Source organism: Narcine bancroftii, chromosome 6 (assembly GCF_036971445.1).
Source record: "Narcine bancroftii isolate sNarBan1 chromosome 6, sNarBan1.hap1, whole genome shotgun sequence".
Taxonomy (NCBI): Eukaryota; Metazoa; Chordata; class Chondrichthyes; order Torpediniformes; family Narcinidae; genus Narcine; species Narcine bancroftii.
This window is the reverse complement of record NC_091474.1, coordinates 131599257-131626381: the sequence shown is the minus strand read 5'-3', so window position 1 is coordinate 131626381 and position 27125 is coordinate 131599257. Positions and strand designations below refer to the sequence as shown.

Here is a 27125-nt window from a genome sequence, read left to right as displayed (position 1 = left end):
CTTTGGTTCTTTCGACGCGCACTACACAGGTTGTATCATTACTTGTTTTGGAAACTTGTGTGGAAACCCAAGAACGGAGAGGGCTGCAGGAAAGGATGGTAAGGTGAAAGAAGCATGGTGAACAAGGAGTGTAGAAAATCTAGTTCAGAAGAAAAGAAAATCTGAGAGGTTTAGGAACTGATAAAACTCATGAGAATTACAAGATTGCCAGGAATGAGATAAAGGACTTATGAGATCTAGAGGGGATCACAAGAACACCATAAGACAATAAGATATAGAAGCAGAAGTCGGCCATTTGGCCTGTGGAGACCGCTCTGCCATTCTAGCATTTGATCCATTCTTCTACAGCCGCACTTCCCTGGCTTCTCCCCATAACCTATGATATACTGACTATTCAGATACCTATCAATCTTTGCCTTAAGTACATCCAATGACCGGGCCTTCACCGTCACTCGTGCTAGCAAATTCAAGGTTCACCACTCTCTGAAGAAATTCCTCTGCCTCTCTTGTAAATCGGTGACCTTCAATCCTGAAGTTGTGTTCTCTTGACCTGGACTCCCCAACTTTGCCACATCTACTTGGTGCAGACCTCTCAACATTCAAAATATTTCTGTGAGGTCTGACTTCATTTTTCTAAACTGCAAGGAGTGCAGTCCAAAAGCAAACAAACACCCCTCATATGCTAATCTCTTCATTTCAGTAATCATTCTTGTGAATCTTCTCTGAACCCTCTCCAATTCTTTCATAAATAAGGAGCCCAAAACTGTAACCAATACACCAAGTGAAACTTCACCGGTGCCTTATAAAATGTCAAAATCGCATCCCTACTCTTATATCCTATTCGCTAGATATGAATGCCAACATTTCATTGGCCCTCTTCACCACCAATTCAACCTGGAGCATTATTAAGGATAACCCCCCCAAGGCTTTCTACAGGTATATGAAGAACAAGAAGATGAGTCGTGTGAGGGTATGATCCATCATGGGTGTTAATCAAAACTTGTGCATGGAGTCAGAGGAGGTAGCAGAGGTCCTTATGAATACTTTTCTTCAGTATTCACCAGAGATAAGAAGCTTGGCAATTGTGAGAATGGCTTGTGGGGGGGGGGGGGTGAAATTGAGGTGTGTTGACATTAAAAAAGAGAGCACGTTGAAGCTTTTGAAAAGTTTGAAGTTACATAAGTAACGAGGACTAGATAGAATTTACCCAAGTAGGAAGATGGGGAGGAGATTGCTGAGCGACTGGGGACAGGAGAACTACTGGAGGGTTGGAAATGTTGTTCCTCTGTTCAAGGAAGGGAGCAGAGGTAAACCAGGAAATTATAGACCAATGAGTCTTACTTCAGTTGGTGGGGGGAGGTGGTGGGGGGGGAGGCAAGCTGTTGGAGAAAGATCCTGAGAGACTGGATTTACAAACATTTAGAGTAGTATGATCTGATGAGGCATAGCCAGCATGACTTCGTCAGGAACAAGTCTCACAAGCCTGACTGAATTCTTGGAGGATGTAACAAAAAACTGAAAGTAGAGTGATGGATATGGTTTATATGGATTTCAATAAGCCATTTGATAAGGCTGCCATGCGAAGCTCATTCAGAATGTAAGGAAGCGTGGAATCCAAGGAGGCTTTGGTTTGTAAATGGAGAATTGGCCTGAGCATTGAAGGCATAGGGTGGTTGTAGCAGGTTCATATTCTGCGTGGAGGTCAGTGACCCATGGTGTTTCCACAGAGATGTGTTCTGGGACCCCTCTGTGATATTTATAAATGATTTGGATGAGGAAGTGGAAAGGTAGGTTAGTAAGTTTGTGCATGATATGAAAGTGGGTGGTGTTGTAAATAGTCTGGAGGTTTGTCAGAGGTGACAAAAGAACATTGATAGGATGTAAAGCTGGGCTGAAAAGTGGCAGATGGAGTTTAATCCAGAAAAGTGCAAGGTGGTTCATTTTGGTTGGTCAAATTTGAAGGCAGAATGCAGTGCCAATGGGAGAACTCCAAGCTGTGTGGAAGAACTCAGAGATCTTGAAGCCCATGTCCACAGGACACTTAAAGTTGCTGCACAGATTGATAATGTTGTTAGGAAGGTGGATGGTGCTTTGGCTTTCATTATCCATGGAATCAAGTTCAAGAGCCATGAGGTAATGTTATAGCCATATAAAACCTCTGTTTGACCCATTTAGATATTGTGTTCATTTCTGTTCATTACAGGTAAAATGGGGATGCAGAGGTTGTTGCCTGGATTGGAGAGAATACCCTATGAGGAAAGGTTGAGTGAACTATGATATTTTCTCTGAGCAACAGGGGATGAGGAGTCACCTGATTGAGGTGAATATAATGATGAGAGGCATTGATCATGGGGATGGCCAGAGGCTTTTTCCTTAGGTTGAAATGGCTAATACCAGGGGCATAGTTTTACGGAGTTTGGGAATAAGTATGGGGGGATGTTAGAGGTAACTTCTCACAGAGAGTGGTGGGTGCAAGGGATGCGCTGCCATCAACGGTGGTGGAAACAGGTACAATAGGATCATTTAATTGACTGTTAGATAGGTAAATGGAACTGAGAAAAATGGAGAGTTATGCAGTTGGGAAATTCTGGGCAGTTTGCAGACCAGGTTATTATGTCAGCACAACACTGTGAGCCAAAGGGCCTGGACTGTATTGTAGATTTCTATGTTCTATGCAAGATACAAACCTAGCCAAGTCCATCATAGACAAAAGCCTCACATCCATTGAAAACATCTGCTTTCTTGAGACATTACCTCAAGATGGAAAAAACATAATTAAGGGTCCCATTATCCTGGTAATGGCTTGTTTCCTTCAGGCAGAAGACACAGAAGCCTGAAGTTCAACATCTCCAGGTTCAAGAACAGTTTTTATCCAACAGTTATCTGGTTGTTAAATCTCCTTGTACTACCCAAACCTTAACCATTAACTCACATGGGTCCACTCAGATTTGTCTTCACTCCTGAAACATCAATTTTTATGTTCTTGCATGAACTGCAATAGATAATATCTATCTATTTATCTCACTCTATCACTCTCTCGATCTCTCTCTTCCCCTATACTTCTATCTCCATACCTACCTACCTATCTCTATCTACCTATCTCCTGACCATGCTGCCTAACTACCTCTCTATCAATTCATCCATCTATCCATCTCTATCTTCTCATCTTTATCTTTTCTTCTATCTGTCTCCTCATCTTTCCTTACATCTCTACCTACCCATCTATCTACCTTTCTTCCTACCTGCCTATCTACCTATCCATCTTTATATCTCTAACTCCATCTCGCTCCGTATTTTCCTATCTCCCTACCTATCTCTCTATCAATCTGTCATTAATAATCTCTTTTCCTATCAAAGTATCATTGTAATTTATTGTATCCAATTGCAGTTGGTCATCTTGTATACCTCTTTGACTGCAACAAGTAAGAATTTCCATCCATCTGTACATTGTACCTATGTACCAGTATTTGATAATAAACCCTCATTACTCATTACCTAACATACTCTTGAAGCTATTGATGTTCTCATTCAGTCAAGTGGCTGGTCCATTTTGATACTCAGCAATACTATGGGACTTGGTAGTGGTAATGTTGTTAAAGGTCAAGGCAAGGTTGTGAAATTCTTGCCATGGACTTTCTTGACCTGTCAATTGATTTGCTTACCAGCCCATCCCTTGTGTAGATGTTGTTGCATATGAACAAGGGATGCTTTATTTAATGAATTGTGAAAGGAATTAAACATCTTACTCTTGACCTTATGATGAAAGGAAGTTCATGATGAATACCACGTCGTGAGGCATGCACCTCTTGATATTCCACATGCACCTTGTCCTGAACTGCAGCTTCAGAAGATTGGCATACCATTTTTATTTCGACTTGGAGCTGCTCCCTGAATGTACTGTTAAACTTTTCATATGAACCTGGCTTGATGGTCAAAGTAGAGTGAGAGAAATAATGAGGCAAAAATCACAGCTTGTAGGTGGTATACATTTTTGATATAATAGTTGACAGGTCCTCAGGGATACCCAGTTTTGAGAGGTAGATCTGTCCAAGCCCATCTTATTTATCACATTTGGAGTTACTACCAGCATGTTGGAAGGTGGACCTGGTGTGAAGATGGCACTTGATCTGCAAAAAAGTCTTTGAGGGCCTGGATTTGCTCCTACCAGTCCAGTTTTGGGCAGACATACCTGTATTTGGTTGTGTTGAAGGTGAGTTGAAGTACATTTATCTCATGTCAGTTCAATCATCACTTGCCACAAATCAACTCTGGCAGCAGTTTCTTTCAGGACTTATGGAGATCAGGCAGTGATGATACAACTAGCCAGATTCATCTTCTGAGAAAGTCTGATAGGTTGCATGCAGAATCCTCTTTATCTGTTGGTTGCTCCTGGAGCCACTTATGCCCAACTGTATAAGTTGGTCCAGCTGACAGGCTGGTCTACTACCATGTTCTCTGTAAAGTTTTATTCTGTGAAAATAACTATATCTGTCTATTATTTGAATGGGTTGATGAGCGTCTCTCCCAATTTAGACACCAGCTCTCAGATGTTCATGAGAAATATTTGGAAGAGTCATCTTTTCTCTGTTCAAATCTGGAGCCCTGAATTGAAGTTGTGAGCCCTGCTCTGTTTTATTTTTTAAGTATGAGATAACATTCATTTGTCAAGGTGTTGATCAACATATCTAGAATTAGTCTTGATGAAGGATTCTTGCCCGAAACATTGACAATTATTTATCTCCCACTGATGATGTTGCTTAACCTGTTGATTGTTTGTTGTTACTTGAATCACAGCCTATTCTGAGACATTGGCGTGGAGGATAAGCTCAAAAGGAAAATTATGTTCATGGCTGTGGGAAGAATACTTACAAAATTGTCTTTTTTATATACCTTATGTAAATATTCATTGTCTTTGAACTGATTCATTCTGTGTATACTTGTTTGATCAGCCTTTGCTCACTTTAATGTATTTCAATTCATTTATTTCATCCTTGTTCAAATACATTTGTCAGTAAAAAATGCTGCAACATGTCATGAATCCCAAAAGACCATGCTCATGGTAAATTCCCTTTTCTGCTATTTTAACCGAAGCTTTGAGCCATTTGAACAAATGGACCAGATCCTCCATTAGATAATGGAGAAAGGAATTTATTACAAGCCCAGTGTATGATAAAAACCACTTGCATTCATTTCTATTCTGTCATTGTGGTGTTTGGAAACTTTATAGCACAGCTCAATATGTGTGAACAGTGGGTGTGAAAACTGCTCGCAAATCAGAGAGATGTGTTTCTGCTGTGCTTGCATACATGATGAATCTCAATACTTCAAGCAGAAACCTGATGAGGAATGCAGTGGTTTCAATGAGGACTTGCAGAGGAGCAAGAATGCCTAATGTTTCTTGGTTTATCTGCACAAATAACTGTCATATTAATTAACCTACATTAAAGAGTTATGAGAGATGCAGAAATGTTAGAAGAAAATTAATCTGTCTGAGTTTTGATCCATATTCAATTATTTTCTGCATCACTTCCCAATCCTGTGACTTCTGAACAAAAGGAGAGCATGCGCTTGTAACTTTCACCATATCTGAGTTCCCCATGAGATCACATGCCATCTTGACCTGAGGAATTATCACTGTTCATTTTTTTAAATCTGGGTCAAGATCCTGGAACTCCCTTTCTAATAAATGATAGAAAACTCTTCATTTAATTGATCTGCATGATCAGAGTTGTATATGTGTCCTATGTTTATTGAAGCAGAAGTTAATTAAACTGTTTTTACAGGTTTTGAAAATAATGACTGCTCAATAGAAATAAATGAGTGCCTGTCAAATCCATGTGACCCAACAAACACCATCTACTGTGAAGATCTGGTTAATGGTTTTAGATGCATTTGCCACCAAGGATATATGGGAGAGATCTGCACAGCTCCAGTAAATCTCTGTTTGGTAGGATTGTGTCTGAACAACTCGCATTGTGAAGATGAGCCCACAGAATTTAGATGTCATTGCCTTCATGGTAGGTATTATACTTGGGTAAATATTTGAGTCTTGTTCTGTCAGATTGAATAGAATTGTAATGCTGGAAAGTTCCATCTTTTAAATTTAAAAAAATAATTGTAAAGTTAAGGAATATGAATTGAAAGCAGAGGGTCATTCAGACCATTTGGCCCATGTGGCTGTACCAGCTCCACATGACCTTTCTTTTTCAATAAAAACTTTTTCAGTCTCATTGTCCATTAACATGCTTCTCTTTAATTGCCACAACTCTTTGAAAACCACAGTCTCATGACTCCTAATAAAGATTTCCATGAATCTGTTTATTCATCAAAATCAGAATTTATTGTCATGAACATATCACGACATTCGTTGTTTTTCGGCAGCATTACAGTGCAAATATTGCTCTAAATTACTTTTCAAAAATAGGATAAAGTGAGGTAGTGCCTGTAGTTCATTGTCCATTCAGAAACCTGATGGCAGAGGGGAAGAAGCTGTCCTTGTACCACTGGGTGATCATCTTAAGGCTCCTTCTTGAGACTGCACGACAATCTCAATATTTATTATGGCTTTGAGTTTGCTAGTTGATAAATGATACTACTCAAAAATTTTAACTTTTTTATTTCCTGAATGTTTTGTTACAAATCCTCTCTTTTTTTCTTTTGACAGGATTAGAAGAAGATTTCTGTGAGGTGAAGGGTGAAGATTGCAAGGCAGATCCTTGCCATGCCATCAACCTTTGTGAGGCTGGTTTGGATTTGTTTGCCTGCTACTGTGCACCTGGTTTTGTAGGTACGTTTGATCCACTTTTAAATAGTGACTGACAGCTGAAAACCCAGCTACTCTCATATTACTGGCAGACTCCCTTTGAGACGGCTCGTCCACCTGAATGACCTTGTCTATTTGCTAAGCAATTATCAAAATGCAACTGGCCTTTTCCTTTCAGGCTAATTGCAGGCAATCTTTAATGTTTCTCTGACCTGAGTGGGCAAAGTTTCTGTATATAATCCAATGTAATTATTTGCTCTTCCTGTTGACAGTTGTGCTAGTGAGTCACCATTGGAACATTTCTATTGAACTGATTTTTTTTTGCTTCTTTCCAGGCAATAACTGCGAGATTGAGGTAGATGAATGTCAAAGTGACCCCTGTCTGAACAATGGCACTTGCACTGATCTTCTCAACTCTTTCAGCTGCACATGTCCTGATGGAATTGAAGGTAAAGACCAGAAAATAAGGAGAAAAAATTGCAGCCGCTTTGCCAATAATCACAATCCTATCATTCCAGTAAACTTCAATAATCTCAGTGTTCATGTGAAAAGTTAAAATCCCTAATATGAGCTAGTAAAAAACTTGTGCCACTTTTACATCATAAATAATATTTTGTATAAAACACATCAATAACAACTAGAAGGTATACAGTGTCTTTAATATTTTGAGATATCACAAGATGTTTCATAATGGTCCAGACAAGTCTCAACACCAGGCATTTGATAAAGGAGTTGATGAAAGATGTGTTCTCAGATTCATGTGTTGTGCTGCCTTCTAAAGGTAGGGTGGGGGGTGGGGATTGAGATGCTGAGAGGATAAGGGAAGAAAACCTTGAGCTTCCAGTTTAAGATGTCACCAGTGATTTTTGTCAGGCTTGTTCAAGAAGCTAGAATTGGAGGAAGGATTGTGAAGGTTTGGAGAAGTATTCTGAAAGTAGTGTGGCAAAGTTTTGGAGGGATTTGGAAAAAAAAACAATGAGGACATTAAAAGTGAATTATTGGTAGACCAGAGCCTGACACAGGGAAGTGAGACCACAGTTAATGAAATGAGATGTCATTTGAGAACAGAGTAAAGTATAACTTTGGTTAGCAACAATAATCATGGTGTTCTCTGATAGAGAAATTCCAATTCCTCTCATTTTATCACCTCATCCAGCTCCATGTCTTTACAAAACTTTGAATTTGTACATTTCTTCAAGAAGGATTTTGCAGAGGAACACAAATCACTGAAGCAGAAGTTTGCTGTGGCCTAGCTGAGTGATTCAGACATAATTTGCCCCATTTTGTGTAATGTCATTTTGATAATGATGGGAATATAGATCAAGACCATTTCTATACATCCCTATGAGGTGCGACAGGACAAAGGTGAAACTACTTTGAAAATTCTGTTAAAAATTAGTGGGAAAAAAAATACATTTTAACTATCCTCTTCAAGATATTTGTATGTTGACATAAGAACAAGGAGCAGGAGTAGGCCGTTGAGCCCATCAAGCCTGCTCTACCATTCAATGAGATCATGGCTGATCTGATAATAGGCTCAACTTTACTGAGCTGCCTTTTCCCTAGATCCCTTAATTCCCTCACTGTGTAAAAAATCTATCCAGCTTTGTCTTAAATATATTTACTGAGGTAGCCTCCACTGCTTCAATGGGCAGTATATTCCATAGATTTACCACCCTCTGGGAAGAGCAATTCCTCCTCATCCTAAATCTACTACCCTGAATCTTGAGGTTATATCCCCTAGTTCTCGTCTCTCCCATCAACAGAAACAACTTACCTACCTCTATCTTATCTATGTCTTTCATAACTTAATATATTTCTTTAAGATCCTCTGTGATTCTTATGAATTCCAGCAAGTACCTGTACAGTCACAGATGAGCAATCTTTCCTCATAGGCCAACCCCCTCTTCTCTGCAATAAACCTGGTGAACCTTCTCTGAACCACCTCCAAAGCCAGTACTAAACAGTGAAGAAAAGTAAAATATTAATATTTGAATTAAGGGATGAGGTATCCTCAGTACAAATAGAGATGGCCAGAATTTGTGGATTCATGTATCTTTTTTCCCTTATTGTATCTCAAAGACATCCAAGAACATAATTAAGCAATTGCCATTGTTTCAATTGATACAGCCTGCAATAACTGCTATTCCTTAACCTATGCATGTAACAGTTCATCCGTTTGATGATCACATTAAATGAATTGAGTATCTTTCTATGTTTTGCTGTCAGTGATAGTTATCCAGTATTGGTATTCCTATCATGTATTTGTGGGCCTAATGGACATGAACTTGAATCTCTTCAATGTTTTGTGCATTCAAGCTTTCATTTGAAATTCTAGATTTCAGTAATTCAGTCTCCTTTAAGCTATAAATTCATAATTAGCTGTGTAAATAAATGTCATGGCACTCCATCCTATTCAAAGTAAATTATCTGCACATTGACTTGAATGATAAATGGTGTGGAATGCTGCCTGTATATTTGGTGAAAGAAAAATTAATCTCACTGGAATCTGTGAATTAGATTTTCACTTTAAATGGCAGCTGAATGATGACTTGATTATGTGTGTAAGGGAGTGGTGCAGTGTGTTGAAGGAAATAAGCCTGTTCACGAAATGGCAAATTAGGCCAGTTCAGTAGTATCAGTTTTCAACTGAGGATTTTCTCTGACAGTAAAATCCAGTTTTACTGAAAAAATGAAACAGAATAGACTGTCATTTCAGATTAAGGGTTCAGGATCAAACCTCTAATAAGAGAAGTTTTGAATTTAGATTTATGTAGCATCTTGCTTCACCGTAATATCTCAAAGAGCCTTGCAGACAGAGTATATTTTTGAACTGTGGTCACTGCTGTATTTGTCAGAAATTAAGTGGCCATTTTGCACAAAGCAAGTTCCAAAAAGCACAATCAAATTGTTTGTTCAGTTTGCACAAGGTAGCTATTTAGTTGTTCAGAATAAAGGTTGGTCAGGACTCTTCTTCTTGAAAAATAATGTTTTGTTTATTTTCAATCCCCAACTGGAAGACCAGATGAGTTAAGGCCACATCCTAATAACATTTCTTACTGTTGTGAAAAGTCTAACAAGGTTCTGTAATTTACTGAAGTTAGACTATGAATGAAGGTTTTCAATTACATGAAAATGTAGAACAGAAAAATTTAAAAAGATACATTGTAGCGGCGGCTACACTGCTTCTGCAATAACACATGCAACCAGACGGGTTGAGCTCAGCGAGCAGACTAGTTTATTGCAGGCTGCTGGGCTGCACTTATACTCCCAGCCCGGACCTGACTGAGAACCGTGCTGACGTCATCCGGGCGTCACGTGGTCCCCAAGCGCGGGTTTCTGAGCCCCGAGCTGGAAGGAAGGGAAACCCCCGACGGCGCCATCTTGGGCTGGCTGCCCTGCTGCATGGCTTAAAAGCGGGGCCGGTTCGCCTGCCTTGTGGTGAGCTGCCACAACATAATATTAACATGTCATTAATGACAAGACAAACAGTATCCCATGAATTTGGAAAAATTGACATGAAAATATTGCTGCACTAAAATTGTTGTGATATGGAATGTATTGCCTGCATGAATGATGGATTCTCCTTCCTGAATTAGATTTAAGGGTAAGATCTGAAGAAGTGTAGAGATGATTGAAGGGAAAATCTTGGAGGGCAGTGAAAGGCACTAATTTTATACCTCTACCAAAGAATGGATATTGATGCAATGATTTTCAGAGGGGTGTAATTCATTCTAGACCATGTATTTAAAACCAACCGTACAATTTTTACATGGACAAACTGCTTGGAGTATTAATGTAGGCATTTATAACTAAAAAGATCACGTGAATGATTACACTTGGTTTATCTCCCAAAATTATATAATTAAGAAATGTGGTTTTTTTGGGAATAAAATAACAACCTGCTGATCCTAAATTAAACAGATGACAACAGCTGGAGATGAAATCGTTACACATGAATGTCGCATATAGTCACTTGGAATATGTGATTTGTTGGGGATGGTGGCTAGCAATAGTATTCAATTAAATGGGCACCATTTTGGTAAATCCCAGTGGTAAGCACCATCAGTTGTATGATTTCATTTTGCTTTACATCTCAGCTGTCATTGGCTTGAAAAAGATGACAACAGAATAATTTAATGATGGCTAACATTTTATTTGATGACTGTCACCTTTTTAATGCTGGCCATAAGATGTTGGGAAAAGGGAATATTTCCTGATGCACTGTTGCTCATGTTTGAATGCAAGTACAGGGATCCATTGGATGATAAATACAGAAAGAAACCATTTGCCCCATAGTCACTGTATTTGTTCCTTGAAAAATGTACAATTACTTCTACTCCTTGGCTGTTTTGCCATAATCCTGCAATTAAATTTTGCTTGTCAAATATTTATCCGGTGTCATTTGCAAACTACTTCTATAGCTATTTCATGAGAACACCGGTAAATCAGAGCAGTCTGCCATACTCTTCAATAAAATCATGGCCAATCAGCCCTCGGCCTCAACCCTCTCTCTGTGCCAGTACCTTGTGGGTCTCAATCATCTCATTTTTCCAAAATGTATCTGCCTTCACTTTAAATACTTCTTCTTGGGTAGAATATCCCAAAGATTCACCCTTTTCTGCAAGAATAGTATATTCATGCCAGAAAGCAAGATGATGATGGAGTTACAGAGTGTTTGACTCAATAAAAACATATCCAAAAATTCTTGAACCAGTGGACCTGACCATACCACAAATTTCCACACATGGGATCAAATCAAGAATGAACCCATTATTTAACATTTTCAGATTAAAGAGTCATTGCTGTACACTCATGTATTGCTCATGTTCCTTGTACAAATTAATATTGGCATGCATCAAGACCAAAGCAAAGCACTCCAGATGGTTGGGAACATGTTCAACAAGCCAGGTGGCATCAGTTGGGAGAGAAATAATAAGTGTTTCAGGTCTGTGACCTTCCCTTGCTAATATTAATATTGTCCAAACACAGTATCATCTGACAAATAGCATGGAGACAGGGGGGGGGGGGGAGTGCTTGAGTGAAGCAAAGGGGAGGACCTATGGACACACAGGTCTCTGAGATGCTTTTGCATCTTTTTCTCATCTTGATCACGGCACTGGCCTAGTGCTTCCCCTTTGAGTGGCTTTGCAGGACAAAGGAAAACATTTTTTGGTATCTTATGCACGTGGCAACAAAGGATTCTTGAACATTTGTTCACTTGTAGCTTCTGGTGATTCACAAATTGTAACTCATTTTAAAAATTTTTGGGCGGTTCAGCACACTGTTTGGTTTTACCCATGTATCAATTCCATTCTTTGGTCTCTGCAAGCACTTCATTCAATTCAGGAACAGAATTGGTTGAATTACAAAACCTGACCTGACTCCTCTGTTTTCCCCTCCCGCCAGCAGAACAGGGGCATGATTTAAAGAAAATTATCTTTGTCATCTTAGCCACTTACAAACGATCCTGTGCCTCAGTTGGCAGCAATGAGAATCAGTGCTGCAGGCAAGAAAATGTGATTGCAGAACCAAATAACATGACAGCCAAAAGCAAATAAGCCTCTAGCAAAGTATTATAAAATCATAGGACAGAAATAGAGCTTGTGACAGATCTTGTGCGAAGATCAGCCATTTTCTGTGATCTGGACATTTATTACTCATCTTGAGTTTCATGGGGAGCTCCCTTCTTCAACTGATGCTTCCCACAGTGTTATTAGGATGTAATTTCCACGATTTAGACCCAGCAATGATGAAGCACAGGTGATGTATTCCTAATTTAGGAAGCTTTGCAACTTGGAGAGGAATCTGCAAGGGATGGTATTGCCATGGATTTGCTGCTGATATTTCTTGGTGATGGAGAGTGCAGGTTTGGGAGAGGTTGACATGGTGGCCTGAGCAAACAACTGCAATGCAGTTTATAGATGAGGCACACTCCAGATCAGCACACTGGTGGTGGAAGGAATGTATGTTTTGGGTGGAAGGCCAGTGAAGCAGATTTCTTTGTCCTGGTTGGTATTGGGCATCATGAGAAATGTTGGACCTACACTCCTCCATGAAAGTGGAGGGTGGTTCATTATATTCCTGATGTGTCCTTCATTGATATTAAAAAGGTTTTTATGAAATTGAGTCACTTGCTGTGCGACATCCAGCCTCTCTCATAACGATAGTTAGAATAAAAGTTACTGCCTCTTATAGCCTTTTCAACAATGAATTCCGAATAATGAAGCCATTCCCAAAATAACACAAATATCCTCACCCTCTGGTTGTTTTACCAAATATCCTTAATCCTAACGTTTCTGCCAGAGAAAATAGTTTTCCATGACTGATTTCACTAGATTTCAGATTTATTGTCAGAGTACATACATGACATCATATACAACCCTGAGATTCCTATTTCTTATGGGTGAGCCAGACTTACCACTAATTGGTCGTGCAAAAAAATAAACTGTGCACAAGTAAGAGTCTTTAAATGAGTCTCTGATTGAGTTTGGGGTTGAGGAGTCTGATGGTGAAGGGGTAGCAGCTGTTCCTGAACCTTGTGGTGCAAGTCTCGTGGCATGTGCTGGGTGGTGAGAGTCTTTGATGATTGCTTCTGCCCTCCAACTATGGCGTTCCCTGTAGATGTACTCAATAGTGGGGAGGGTTTTGTCTGTGATGTCCTGGCCTGTGTCCACTACCTTTTGGAGGGTTTTATGCTAAGGAGTATTGGTGTTTCCATATCTGAACATTATGCAGCTGGTCAGCACACTTTCCACCACACCTCTGGAGAAATTTGCCAGGATTTCAGGTGTCATATCAAACCTCTGCAAACTGCAGAGGAAGTTGAGGCCCTGACCTGCTTTCTTCATGATACTGTTGGTGCATTGGGTCCAGGAAATATCCTCTGAGATAGTTACTCCCAAAAACTTAAAATTGCCTACCTTCTCCACCTCCAATCCCCCAATGATCACTGGATTGTACACTTCTGGCTTTCCCTACCTGATGTCAGCTCCTTAGTTTTGCTGACATTGAGTGCAGGGTTGATGCTCCTTTCAGCCAAGTTTTCAATCTCCATCCTAGATGTTGACTCATCCCCTTCCTTTATACAACCAACTGCCATGGTATCGTCAGCAAATTTGTAGATGTTTGGTATTGTTGTACCGAGCCACACAGTTGTACGTGTAAAGTGAATAGAGCAGGGGGCTAAGAACAGTGGTGCTCCGGTACTGATGGAGATTGTGGAGGAGAACTTCTTATCAGTCTTCACTGATTGTGATCTGGAGATGAGGACATTTTTTGCACAAAAGCTTTGCATTAGCTTCTCCAAATTTCTACTCAGATCGAAGAAGAGCAACCCTAGGATCCATCATTCTTCCACAGTACTGAAGTTATGGAGATTTGTTCAGTTGGTTGACTGCATTGGATAATTAGACAACAAAAAAATTATGCTAGATGCTGATTAATATTACAAAGCAACTGTACTGTTTGGGAGAAGAATTAAAGTTATTGTGACTTAAATGAATGCTGATTGATTTAATATTGCTTCGATTGTACCGGCCTATTTGGGATCACTAAAGAGGATGAGTCACTTTGCAAAGCATTTGTGTAGCTTTCTGATCTTTGCTGGGTTTCCTGTGGGAATCAGGAGGAAGCTTTATAGAAAAATCAGTGAATGTCACTTTAAATCAGCATTTTTCTTGAAGTGTGCAATTGCTTGCTTGTCTTATTTTTTTGAAATATAGATAGCTCAGAGAGAGAGAGAAAAAAGACCACAGACAGAACAAAACCTGTCAGTGGATGGTAGGATGCAAATATTTGGAACCACAGAAGCAATAAATGAGAAGGAAAAAGGCTGTGGACAACAGAGACTGAAACCCATGTGAAATAGATTCAGAAAAAAAGCTTGATGAGATTTAGAAATGTTACCCATCATTTTCTAAAAGGAAGGGAGAAAAGATAAATTTGTACAGGCCATATTTAATTCAGAATTGACCTGGAATGAAATTACATTCATTTGAGGCTTGCTTGTGGAGAAAGTGGTTAACGTGATTGTACTGATGGAAAGTGGAATAAATGTCAGGATGGACAAAATCTAAGGCATCCAGCAGAACAGAATGTATTTGAGAAGTTTAATGTGCATGTAGTGGTTATAAATCATGCAAATGAAAGAGATTTGCTCCTGCCATTAACAGCAAATGAAACAATCATGGTATTTAAATTGAATGCAAGACCAGAAGTGAATTATGCTGAGCAGTGAGAAGGAGATGTGTTTCTAGCATTACATATAAGGACATGTCATACAAGCTATGATTTGTACTGGTGCCAAAAATGTAGTCAATATTAGGTCAGCGTCTAAGTGTGAAACTCAATTCAGTGAAATAGAAACACAGAGTAATGGGTTCAAATGATGGGCGCAGATCATTTAAATGAGAAAATATTTCCTTGAAAGGTTGAGCAATTGGCCAAGTGAACATGGGATCAATTATGTTTATGTCACAAGGCAGAAGAAGATAAGTAATGGGAGCAGATGTAGGCCATTCAGCTCATCGTGCTTGTTCGCCCATTTAATGATTAGGGCTGATCTGGTTGTGGACTCAGTCTCTGACAACATACTCCCCTTTCTCAGTATCTCTGTCTCCATCTCAGGAGAAAAACTCGCTACAGACATTTTCTACAAAACCCACCAACTTCCACAGTTACCTTGACTAAACCCCTGTAAGGAACCTATTATTTTCTCTCAATTCTCCGTATCCGTTGCATCTGCTCCCAGGATGAGATTTTCCATTCCAGAACATCAGAGATGTCCTCCTTCAAAAAATGTGGCTTTCCCTCTCATGCCATCAACTCAGCCCTAACCCGCAAATCCTTCATTTCCTGCACATCTGCCCAAGCCCCCCACCCCAAGATGCAACAAGGGTAGGATTTCCCTTGTCCTCACCTACCACCCCACCAGCATCCAACATATTATTCTCCACAATTTCCGTCACCTACAATGTGATCCCACCACTTAGCACATTTTCCCCACCCCTCTGCAGGGACTGCTCCCTCTGTGACTCCCTCATTGACATCCCTTCCCATTAATTTCCCTCTTGCTTCCTAACCCTATAATTGCAGAAAATGCTACACTTGCATCCACACCTTGTCCATCATCACCAATTGGGGTCCCAAACATTTATTCCAACTAAAAATACACAATTTGTGAATCTGCAGGGGACATCTGCTACATCTAGTGCTCCCGGTGTGCTTTCCTCTACATTGGAGAGACTGGGAACACTTTCACTCATTGAATACCTTCACTCTGTCCACTTCAATAAATGACTAGGGGTCAACCACTTTAATTCCACAACCAATTTCCACACTGACATGTTTGTCCATGGCCAAAACACTGTCAAACTGAGGCCACCCACAGATTGGAGGAACAACACCTCATATCCTTTGGGGGTCTTTCCAACCAGATGGCATCAACATTGACCTCCAGTTTCTGTTAAGCCCCTCCCCCCCCTCTCTCTCTCTCTCTCTTTCTAAATCTTCCGTCTTCTTTCCTCTACCTCTCCACCCCATCCCTCTCCATTCAGAAAGCACCTCCCCTCCCCCACATCACTCCTCAGCTTTTTTCTTTCTGCCTTCCCACTTGTGGTCTCTTGCCTGTTGGCCTATGCTCCTCCATTGCATCTTCCTTCCTCCATCCATCTTTTTTTTTATCCAGCCTGCTCTTTGCTCATACCTCGTCGAAGGACTTGGGCCCACAATGTTGTTTATATAATTGCTTCCTATGGACACTGCCTGTTCTGCTGAGTTTCTCCAGCACTTTTGTGTATAAACCTGCAACCACAACATCTACAGACTTTCTTGTTTAACTCTACCTGCCTTTTCCCCATTACCCTTAATTCCCTTACTTGGCAAAAACTTTATCTATCGGCATTTTAAATATATTCAGTGAGGTTGCCAGAGAACTCCATAGAATCTCCACTCTCTGGGAAAAGCAGTTCTTCATTCCCATCCTTAAACTACTCCTTCAAATTTGGAGGCAATGTCCCCTATTTCTGGTCTCACCTTTCCACTAGGAACCTCCCTGCTTCCATCTTATCTCTCCCTTTCATGATTTTAGATGTTTCTGTAACCCTGAACAGAATTGTTTTGATCAAGGGCCCTGACCTGTAATATCAACCATTCTTCTTGGACTGATGCCAATTGTCCTGTTGAGTTCCTCCAACAGATAATTTGTTTTTTTTTAATTTTAAGTCAGCAAGAGATAGGTCCAGCTGGTGCTAGGAATTCCTCAAAAGCCCAGTGTCTGAGGTAGTCAACAAATTATACATTGAGTTGGAAAGCAACATAACTGGAGCTGTTAAAATTCTGCAGACATTGCGCAGATGTGAGCATGAAATTCAGGTGCAAGCAATCCCAGGATGAATCAGCTTGGCTCAGTCTTCCAATGAATTTCCAATCCACATTTCTCAGCGTGGTGGCCTATTCTCAAACTTCCAGCATCTGCACTCTGTGGCGGGTTTTGTTGATTATATTTCTGCGCACATTGTTCAAGGTCACCAACCCACTGCCACAGCTTCTGGCTTCATTGTTCTGGCTCTTTATCCTAGAAATTCCTCTCAAATTGTACCCAGCAGAAAGACTGCTTCAAGATGCTTGCTCACCACCTCCTTCTCAAAGGCTGTTGGGGATGAATGATGCAAGCCTTGCTAATTCTGTCTTGATCCTAAAAAAAAAGACAAATAAATAATGAATGTACTGGAATTCTTGAGAAGCTCTGATGTTTCTTTGGCATTTGTTCAGAGTAGAAGATGACTTGTTTCTACTCCAGCTCTATGGGTCCTGGGGTAGTTGATGAGGCCAGTGGGAAGTATTAACCATTTCAATGGCAAGCCAGAAATGGAACAAGCACCCAACTCCTTAATTATTTGCTGATGTTTATGAAAGAGATGGAGGCCACTTCCCTAGCTTTGTTCAGGCATCTAGGAATCTTACTGTGGCTGTGATGACAGATCATTGGGAGTTTCCCTGGACCCAAGGACCAGCTCAGAGTCCATGAAGTTATTCAGTGACCTCACACATGTTCAACATCAATTAACAGTTTGAATCCTATCCACCAGCAACTGTACAAATATGCTCTTCTCTGTACCAGGTCTCCAAAACTCACCCAACAACAACCACCATCCTGACCTAATGTTATGCACTCTTCATTTCACCAACATCTATATATATATACCTCACAGCCAACACAAACTCCCAGCTGTTAACATATTGCAGGCATTTTAAATTTAAATGTAGACATACAGTACAGTAACAGGCTTACGAGCCCAGACTGCCCAATTACGCCCAATTGATCTACAACATTTTGAAGGGAGTGAGGAAATCAGAGCACCCTGAGGAACCCAATGCAGACACAGGGAAAACGTACAAACTCCTTACAGACAGTGTAGAATTCGAACCAAGGTCACTGGTGCTGTAACAGATGCATTAAAGAACTTTCATTCATACACTTACCTACGCAGGAACAATGATGCAGAACTGCTGATTTTGACAACGTGACACATAGGAGAGGGCATTGGACTTTTTTTATGTACATTTGGCCACCATAGAACACTGTGGTATGATAGCAGGAATGTTCCTTCTCTTCATTCCCAACTATTGCCCTTGCACAATATCCTCAAATTGGTCATTCATATGGCTGATGCATTTTTCTCTCATGTTGTCAATCTGCTTCCCATGAGCCTTGACCCTTGTTCCTTCTGAATAACCTGATGTCCAGGCCTGGATCCTGATAATAAAAGCCAATATCATCCCATCACTCGATCTGATGCCAGCAGCCACCAGGTCATATGCTGGTGCTCCACAGAGAGTGAAAGAGAATTAACTGGTGGGATATGGATGCTAATTGAATTTTATATATTTATTTTAAATTTTTATTGACAACATGATAGAAGCCAATTTTGCCCATTTAAACCTGTGCTGCCCAATTGCACCCAAATTAATCTACAACCCTGTACATTTTGGAAGGTGGGAGGAAACTATGCAGATCCACGGAGAACTTACAGACAGGGCAGGAGTTGAATCTGGGTGGCTGGTGCTATAATAGCATGGTAAATTGCCTGGTGAGTTACTAGGCATGGAACTGCAGACTGCCCTGGAGTGAAGTGGAGGCCTTCAGCCAGCTTCGCAGAGAGTGCATGCACTCAGTCCTCACATGGATAAATGGAAGTCACTTCCCATTGTTTTGCCCATTTATTTAAGAAAGGATATACTGGCATTGGAGGCACAAGGATTCTCTTGGCTACTTCCCAAAATGGGTCAGTAGTTACACCTAACTAAAGATATTGGATCTTTGAAGTTTAGTGGAAAGAGGGTAATCTGAATGAAATATACAAGATCCTTGAGGAGTCATGACAATGTTGTTTTCAAACTTTTTCTTTCCACTCACATACTACCTTAAATAATCCCGATGCTACAGGTGCTCTGTTATTAGTAAGGGCTTATTTAAGGTGGTATGTGAGTAGATTAAAAAAAGGTTGAGATCCCCTTGTCTAGATCCAATTGTTACTGAAATATTTTGCTTGAGAAAAATTGTCATTGGCCCATTTCCTTTGCAGTTATGAAACTGTGCACATAACGGGTCAATGAGGTACAATTAAAACAGTGACTTTCAAACTTTTTCTTTCCACTCTCATACCACCTTAAGCAATCCTTTACTAATCACAGAGCACCTATGGCATGTGAGTGGAAAGAAAAAGTTTGAAACCACTGCTTAATGGGACCATTTTGAAGAAGGGGACATTGTTATCAGGATCATCTAAAACTGAGCTGCATCAGAATAACTTCTCTCAGAAGCTGATTGATCTGTCGAATTCTCTCTCCTGGAAGGTTGTGGGACTATTTAAAGAGGAGATAGATACATTTTTCAGGGAACTGAAGGCGATGGGGACCTGGAACAGGAGAGAGGTTGTGGTGTGATGATCAAGCATGATCATGGTGAATTGCAGGACAGACTTGAGGGCTTAGAGAGGTTCATCTCAGCTGGGTTTTGTTTAATGTTCTTAAAAACTTCATCTCCATTTCCTGACGCAGAATACACAAATATTGGTTATGAAGCAGATGCTGGATCTTCCATTTGTTTACAAAGATTTCAACAAATTTGCATAAGGTTCATGACTTACTTTGAAAGAAAATTCCCAGGCTGCAAGCATACCTATTCATATAATTCCATTGTGCAAGGAATACACAGAGGTATACAGATTTGACAAATTTTGCCTTCATGGTGCATTTAAATTGCTCTCCTGTTGGTCCACGGATGATGGGCTTTCTTCCATCAATGGCTCTCTCCCGTTTAAACAGCCTCAGAGTAAAATATTTTATTAAAAAAGGTGGCCTTCAACATCATTTCATAGTGCAGGACATCTCTGACTTGAAACAAACAATATTTCAGATTTATTGTCAAGAGTACATACATGACATCACATAAAACACTGAGATTCTTGTTCCTGTGGGCACATAAGAATTATGACTAACTGGAAGTGCATACATGTAAACAAAGAACTGTAAACAGATAATGAATGTAAATAAACTGATTGTGTAGCACAGCAAGATTAAAAAAGAAAATCCATAAAGTGCACAAGTAAGAGTCCTTAAATGATTCTCTGATTGAGTTTGTCGTTGAGGAGTCTGATGGTGGTGGGGTAGTAGCTGTTCCTGAACCTGGTGGTGCAAGTCTTGTGGTACCTAGACCACTTTCCTGATGGCAGCAGCAAGAACAGAGCATGTACTGGGTGGTGCAGGTCTTTGAAGATTGCTGCTGTTCTCTGACAGCAGTGGCCCCTGCAGATATACTCAATAGTGGGGAGGGTTTTGCCTGTGTTGTCCTGGGCTGTGTTCACTACCTTTTGGAGGGCTTTATACTCAGGGGTATTGGTGTCCCCATACCCGACTATAATGCAGCCAGTCAGCACACTTCCCACCACTCCTCTGTAGAAACTTGCCAGGGTTTCTGATGTGATACCACACCTCTACAAACTCCTGAGGAAGTAGAGGCGCTGACGTGCTTTCTTCATGATTCTATTGATGTATTGGGTCCAAGAAAAATCCTCAGGGATAGTGAGAACTTAAATATGGTCACCCTCTCCATCCCTGTTCCCCCAGTGATCACTGGATTATATACCTCTGGCTTTCCTTTCCGGAATTCAACAAACGGGTCCTTAGTTTTGGTGACATTTAGTGCAAAGTCATTGTTGCCGCACCATTCAGCCAAGTTTTCAATTTTCATCCTGTGTGCTGACTCTTCCTTTATACAACCCATTACCATGGTACAGTCGGCAAATTTATAGATGGCGTTATTGTCATACTGAGCTACACAGTCGTAGGTATAAAGTGAGTCAAGCAGGGGGCGAAGAATGCAGCCCTGTGGTGCTCCAGTATTGATGGAGATTTGTAAAGGTGTTCTTAGCAATCCTCACTAAGCTTTTTCAGGTGTGTTCTCTGCTAAAAATGCACCTGAAGAAGCAGAAGCTTCCCTTTAAATTGCAGTTCAGGTGGCAGCGTTGAAAGCGCAGCGCTGGCCACCTGAAAGGACAGCTGCACCAGGATGCGCATCTGAGTGCATTCTGGCTCCTGTCCCTTGGGCTGTCAATTCAGGATGGCTGAGATCAGCTGAGACAGCCAGCATGGGCTATCAGCGCAGGGACATCCCCACACTGATCCCACTGCCCACTCATGAATTCAGTCCCCACCCTGTGGGGCGGCCAGCGCGGGCTGTCAGCGCGGGGACATCCCTACACTGATCCCGCTGCCCCACTCTCTCTCCACTCACAGGGCTGGAGCGGCTGGCGGAGGAGGAGGCTGGAGCACCGGCGGGTGAGTACGGGGGCTGGAGCACCGGTGGGGGAGAAGGGGGCTGGGGCAGCCGGCACGGGAGAAGGGGGCTGGAGCAGCCATCAGGGAAGAAGGGGGCTGGGGCAGCCGTAAGGGGAGAAGGGGGCTGGAGCGGCCGGTGGGGTAGAGGGGGGCTGGGGCAGCCGGCGGGTGAGTACAGCGCTCAAGTCGGGTACTGGCATTGTTTCAGCCAGCCCCCACTGGCCTCTCCAGCCCCCATTCTCCCCTGCCCCCATTCTCCCCTGCCAGTTGCTCTAGCCCTGCTGTCCCCACGCTGACAGCCCAGCCCCCTTCTCCCCCACTGGCTGCTCTAGACTCGCAGTTCCTGCGCTGACAGCCCAGCCAGCTGCCCCTGCCCCGACATCCTGAGCCGGGGGAAGGAGCAGCTGGAAGAGGATCTGTCAGGCACTCGCCAGCTGACTGTAATCAGAAATGCAGTTGCTTTTAGGTGACTGCATTCAGATGGTTGGGGAGGCCACTGTGCTGTGGCGATTATCCCTCTCGGAGGAGGGTTACAAAGTTCACCTTGCAAGTGCCTCCTGCACATTCATGTGGTCTCCCAACAGCTGCATATTGCCAAAATATGTGGCTTTACAAGCAGGAGAATTGGCCACCTGAAAGTGGCTACTGATTGTGGTTTGGAGATGAGGAAATCCATGATCCAGTTGAGTCCCAGGTCTTGGAATTTGGTGATGAGTTTTAAGAGGATAATGATTTTAAATGCCAAACTTAAGGTGGTATGTGAGTGGGAAGGGAAGGTTGAGAATCATTGCTCTAGACCCAATTGTTAGTGAAATATTTTGCTTGAGAAAAATTGTCATTGGTCCATTTCCTTTGGAGCTATGAAACCGTGCACATAACGAGTCAATTAGGTACAATTAAAACAGTAGTTTTCAAACTTTTTCTTCCCACCCACATACCACCTTAAGGAATCTCTTCCTAATCACAGAGCACCTATGGCCTAGGGAATACTTCAAGTGGTATGTGAGTGGAAAGAAAAAGGTTGAGAACCACTGGCCTAAATCCATGTATGAACCAGTATTCATTGCAACGGGATGACTGGAAGGTTGAGGCCACTGCTGCAGCTCTATTCTCTAGTTTGTCACTCCAGTATGATTACCAGGCTTGAATAGTCTTTCCTTATAATTATAACCTTTCATTTCCAGTATTTTCTGTGTTACTTTTTTTTTTGCACCTTCTCCAGGGCTCTAATATCATTTTCCAGATCTGAGCGAAAGAGTTGTTGAAAGTTTTCTGTTCTTCTTTGGAATTTTCTCTAGTACATGTAATACACCAGTTGTACATTACTGATGTGGAACATTGTTATTGAGTGGCTCGGTAGTTTGTAAGGCAAATGGTACAATGTCTTCTTTTAAGGTATTGCCAGATTCACTTAATACGAAGGAGAGATGATCCAAATGAAACGTGTGTGAGATAAAGTGACTGTCTGGATGTTGAGAGACTGTACCTTTTGGCTGGAGAGCCTAGAATTAAAGTGCACAATCTTAGACAAGAAGACAAATATTGGGAGTAAAATATTTGGAGATCTCCATCCCAGAAAGCTGTGGATTCAAAACTGAGACTGAGGTTTTGGGCACATGGTATATCAGAAGGGGCTGAGAAAGTGAAGTTCAGCCACATCTCTGATGTGTTCAACTCCTGTTATAATATTACAGTTGTCAACAATGCTGAGACTTCCTGGGAAACAAAGAATAATTGTTCTGTAGTTATTCACCTGTAGCCTTGCTCATGGACCTGATGATCTGACATAGTGAAGTATGGCTGTGAGAGAAGAGTGCCACCAACTGAGACACAAAGTAAGTGAATGGACTGACAAATACTGCATGCAATTAACTTCAGGATGGATAAGTCACAGAGTCTTGAGATCATGGAGTTATGAAACTGTGCACCTAATGAGTCAATTAGGTACGATTAAAACAGTGGTTTACAAACTTTTTCATTCCACCCACATACCACCTTAAGCAATCCCTTACTAATTACAGAGCACTGATGACAAAGGGCATACTTAAAATGGTATGTGAGTGGATTAAAGGAACTAAATATTAACAAAGAGAAGATATTTGAAAGCTGGTCCAGTGAAAATGCAATAGCAAGTGGTGCAGTGAATAAAGCACAACAGAAATTGTCTGTGAGCTGAATCAACAGAACTGTTTAATGGAATCTTTACAGATGTTTAAATAATTCCAGTTGGCGCGCTATCGCAATCACCCTACCTCTGAAGTCACACGCTTCCTAGAATCCTTTGTGCCCCCGGCTACTGGGAACTCCTGATTCTGCGGGGGCTGAAACTACAGACACCAATTTGATGATGGAGTGGCGCAGTTCACCACAATGTATCCAAATTTGCTGAGGGAAGCGTGGGAACAATTTGCAGATATCTACTACATAATTTTCCAAATGGGGGCGGCTCCTCAGGAAGAAAAGAATAGTAGATGTTTTGTCCTTACACAAAAGAAGGATGCAGGGATAAATATAATATATGTGGATCAGTCAATCATGGTTGGGATATTTCAAGATGTGATGATTTGGGACAAAATTTGAAGTTGCCAGGACATGATTAATTGCAAAACTAACCTATTGTCTTTTCAGCAAGTTATGTTTAATTAGTAATAGATTTTTGTTATAAAGTAATAGATGTATGGAGTAATAGAATAACAGTACAGTTCATATTCTCAATGGGGGACTTTCATAGGGCACTTGATAAAATACCACAAAACAGAACTCACAATTGTTAGGTCTGCTTTGTTCATGAATGAGTGAGACAAACACCAGGCTGAGTCGAAATCAGTAGGAGGTTCAGCAAGAAAGGAATGAGTCAAGTCCAATTTATTGTAATCTGATTGTACAAGTACAACCTGATGGAACAGCGTTCTTTGGTCCTTGGTGGAAAACACACAGATGTACAACCCAACATAGCACACATACAGACAAACAATACAATGAAAGCCCGTTATAACACAATCGCTGGGGTCCATAAAATCTCATCGTGAAAAAAGGGTGTCACGTTAAATCGGTTTCACTGGACTTGCATTTTTCCTGAGGTTCATGCAGCTGCTGGGATCCTGACGTCCCTGACGCCCGTCTAATGACTCATCGCGTTATATCCAAATTTGTGTTAAATCAGAGCACATAGAATTGGGCTATCACTGTTTCTATGCAGGACAAGTATTCATCTAAATAAATAGATATTGTTGCGTGAATGTGAGTCTGGGATGGTCAGTGTGAGCAGTTCCTTTGCTCCTTCAGCATTCTTACTGCCCATGGGAAGAAGCTGTTCCTCAACCTGGTGCAAAATCTTTCCTGATGGGAGCAGTTGAAAGACGCTATGTGCAGGGTGGAAGGGGTCCTCATTGATTTTTTTTTTATCCAGCATGACTGTTGGCCTCACAGTTTACCCACCGCTTACATTTCCAACTGGCACTTTGGCTTCACCTTTCCTTCTTTCTCCCCACGCTTCATTCCCATCTTCTTCTTTCGGACCACTGCTCCTAATGAAGGATGTGGCCTGGATGTTGTTTCAAAGGTTTGTGATCCACTTTCCAAGATGTAAATAGTGCCAATATTTCACCAAAGGAATTAGTTAAATTGAGGTCCAAGGTACAGGCAGACTCCTGTTTACCCGTCATGATCAAGCTCCCTGAGTGACATTGATTCTGGGCTGGGAATTGGGTCCCCCTCCTTCAAAATGACAACTGCTTCTCTTGTACCTAAGATGGCCATAAATGCTCATAAGAAACCACTTCATGAAATGTCATGCACCTCATTATAATTACTTACATGGGTTAATTGGTTAATGGCTTAATTGCAGCTCAGAGCACAAATTTCACTGGTGATTTACTGCTAAATCAGCAGGGGTATTTGTAACGTTATGTAAGAACAGTAACTCACCTGATTTATGGCTGTTGTCAGGTGAAAGATGCACTCAGCCAACATATACATTTGCACTTGGCTGCTGGAGATTCTTATTAACCTGGGTGAAGAATTCCCCAGTGAAATAACAATCCTAATAAATTGTGCCTTCAAGCACATTGATTAGTTTACGATAATTGCACACTGGGTTAGAAAAGTTCTGTCAGAGAAACTGCTAATTATTGTCACTCCAAATGTCAAACAAATTTTTTTGGACCCTCAAACCCTTTGAGCCCCAAACCCTTTGGGCTCCCTCATGATGGGTCATCCTCATACATTCTATTGAGAGCATTCTGAGTAACTGCATCATCGCCTGGTTTGGAAGCTGTACCACCTGCAAGATCTTGCAGAGGATAGTGAAGTCACTGGAAAAGATCATTGGGGGCTCACTTTCTACCATGATGATCATCTACAACACACAATGCACACGGAAGGCAATAAACATTGTGAAGGACTTCACACACCCTTCATGTAAACTGTTCTCCCTTATGCCATCCAGCAGGAGGTACTGTAGCACTCGGTTCCTTATGTCCAGATTGGGCAAGTTTTCTCCAAGGCCATCAGGCTCCTGAATTCCCAGAACATGTGTGGATAGTGTACAATAGACTTTTATTGAATATATCTTAATATTTTAACATATTTATGTAAATCTGCTCCATGGTCCTGGAGAAATGCTATCTCATCTATAGCATGCAATGCATGGTATAAACGACAAATAAAGGTGACTTGATGAATTCTGGATGACTTGCTGCCATGGAATGGCAATAAATGCTTCTGTTTCCACATAAAGCACCCCCTGAACCAGATAAGAACCATCAAAGCTGTTCCTCAGGTGTGTTCTCAAACTGAAAATGATGCCAAGTTGCACGAAAAAATGATAGGGCTAATGCCTGAGAAGGTTGGGTTTTAAAGAATGCTTTCAGAGGATAAAAGGGAGGAAGACATGTTTGGGAAGAGAATGCCAGAACACAAGGCCGAGGATGCTGAGGGCTGGTGTGCCATCAGTGGAACACCTAAATTCTGGGATAGCTAGGAGATCAGAATTGGAAGGTTTAGTTCCAACAGACCTCGTATTTGTCTCAGGTAAACTGAATAACAGATGTTACTTCATCTATCACTGCACTCCACCACTGAATGTTATGTGAAGTTCAGCAGCAGAGCTGATACTTGCTGAGGCTCCCATGCTGTGCTGGGGAATACACCTCAGAGATTCAGAGTCTGTCAGTCCTTTTGTAGGATCAGGAGTCTTAATCTTGGGATTGGAAAAGTTAAATAGCTTTTGTTATTCTTCTTTAGCGCCATGATTTTATTGATTGCATTTAGTGTTTAAATTAATTTTATTTTTATATATTTATCGGCTTGCAATCAGTTGCCTAAGTATTTAAAAGCTGTTCGAAAAAAAAACATAGGTTTATAACAGCATTCACAACTCTGATGTCATCTTTGCCATGAAACTAAATACAGAAACACAGGTTTCATAATTAGTAGTACAAGTTGAAATATATTTTTAAAAATGTAGATGTACAGCAAGGTAACAGGCTCTTCCAGCCCTTGTAAGGTAAAAACATCATGA

The 27125-nt window shown here is 41.1% G+C and overlaps 1 protein-coding gene across 1 annotated transcript in view; it reads left to right on the top strand.

The window, feature by feature from the left end:
• Positions 1–5788: 5788 nt before the first annotated feature.
• eys (eyes shut homolog) overlaps positions 5789–27125 on the top strand; it is a 986043-nt gene continuing 964706 nt past the window's right edge. The window contains exons 1-3 of the mRNA XM_069886108.1: positions 5789–6017; positions 6665–6787; positions 7099–7212. Coding sequence (XP_069742209.1) covers positions 5909–6017; positions 6665–6787; positions 7099–7212 — 346 coding nt within the window. The 5' untranslated portion in view covers positions 5789–5908. The remainder of the gene's footprint in view (positions 6018–6664; positions 6788–7098; positions 7213–27125) is intronic.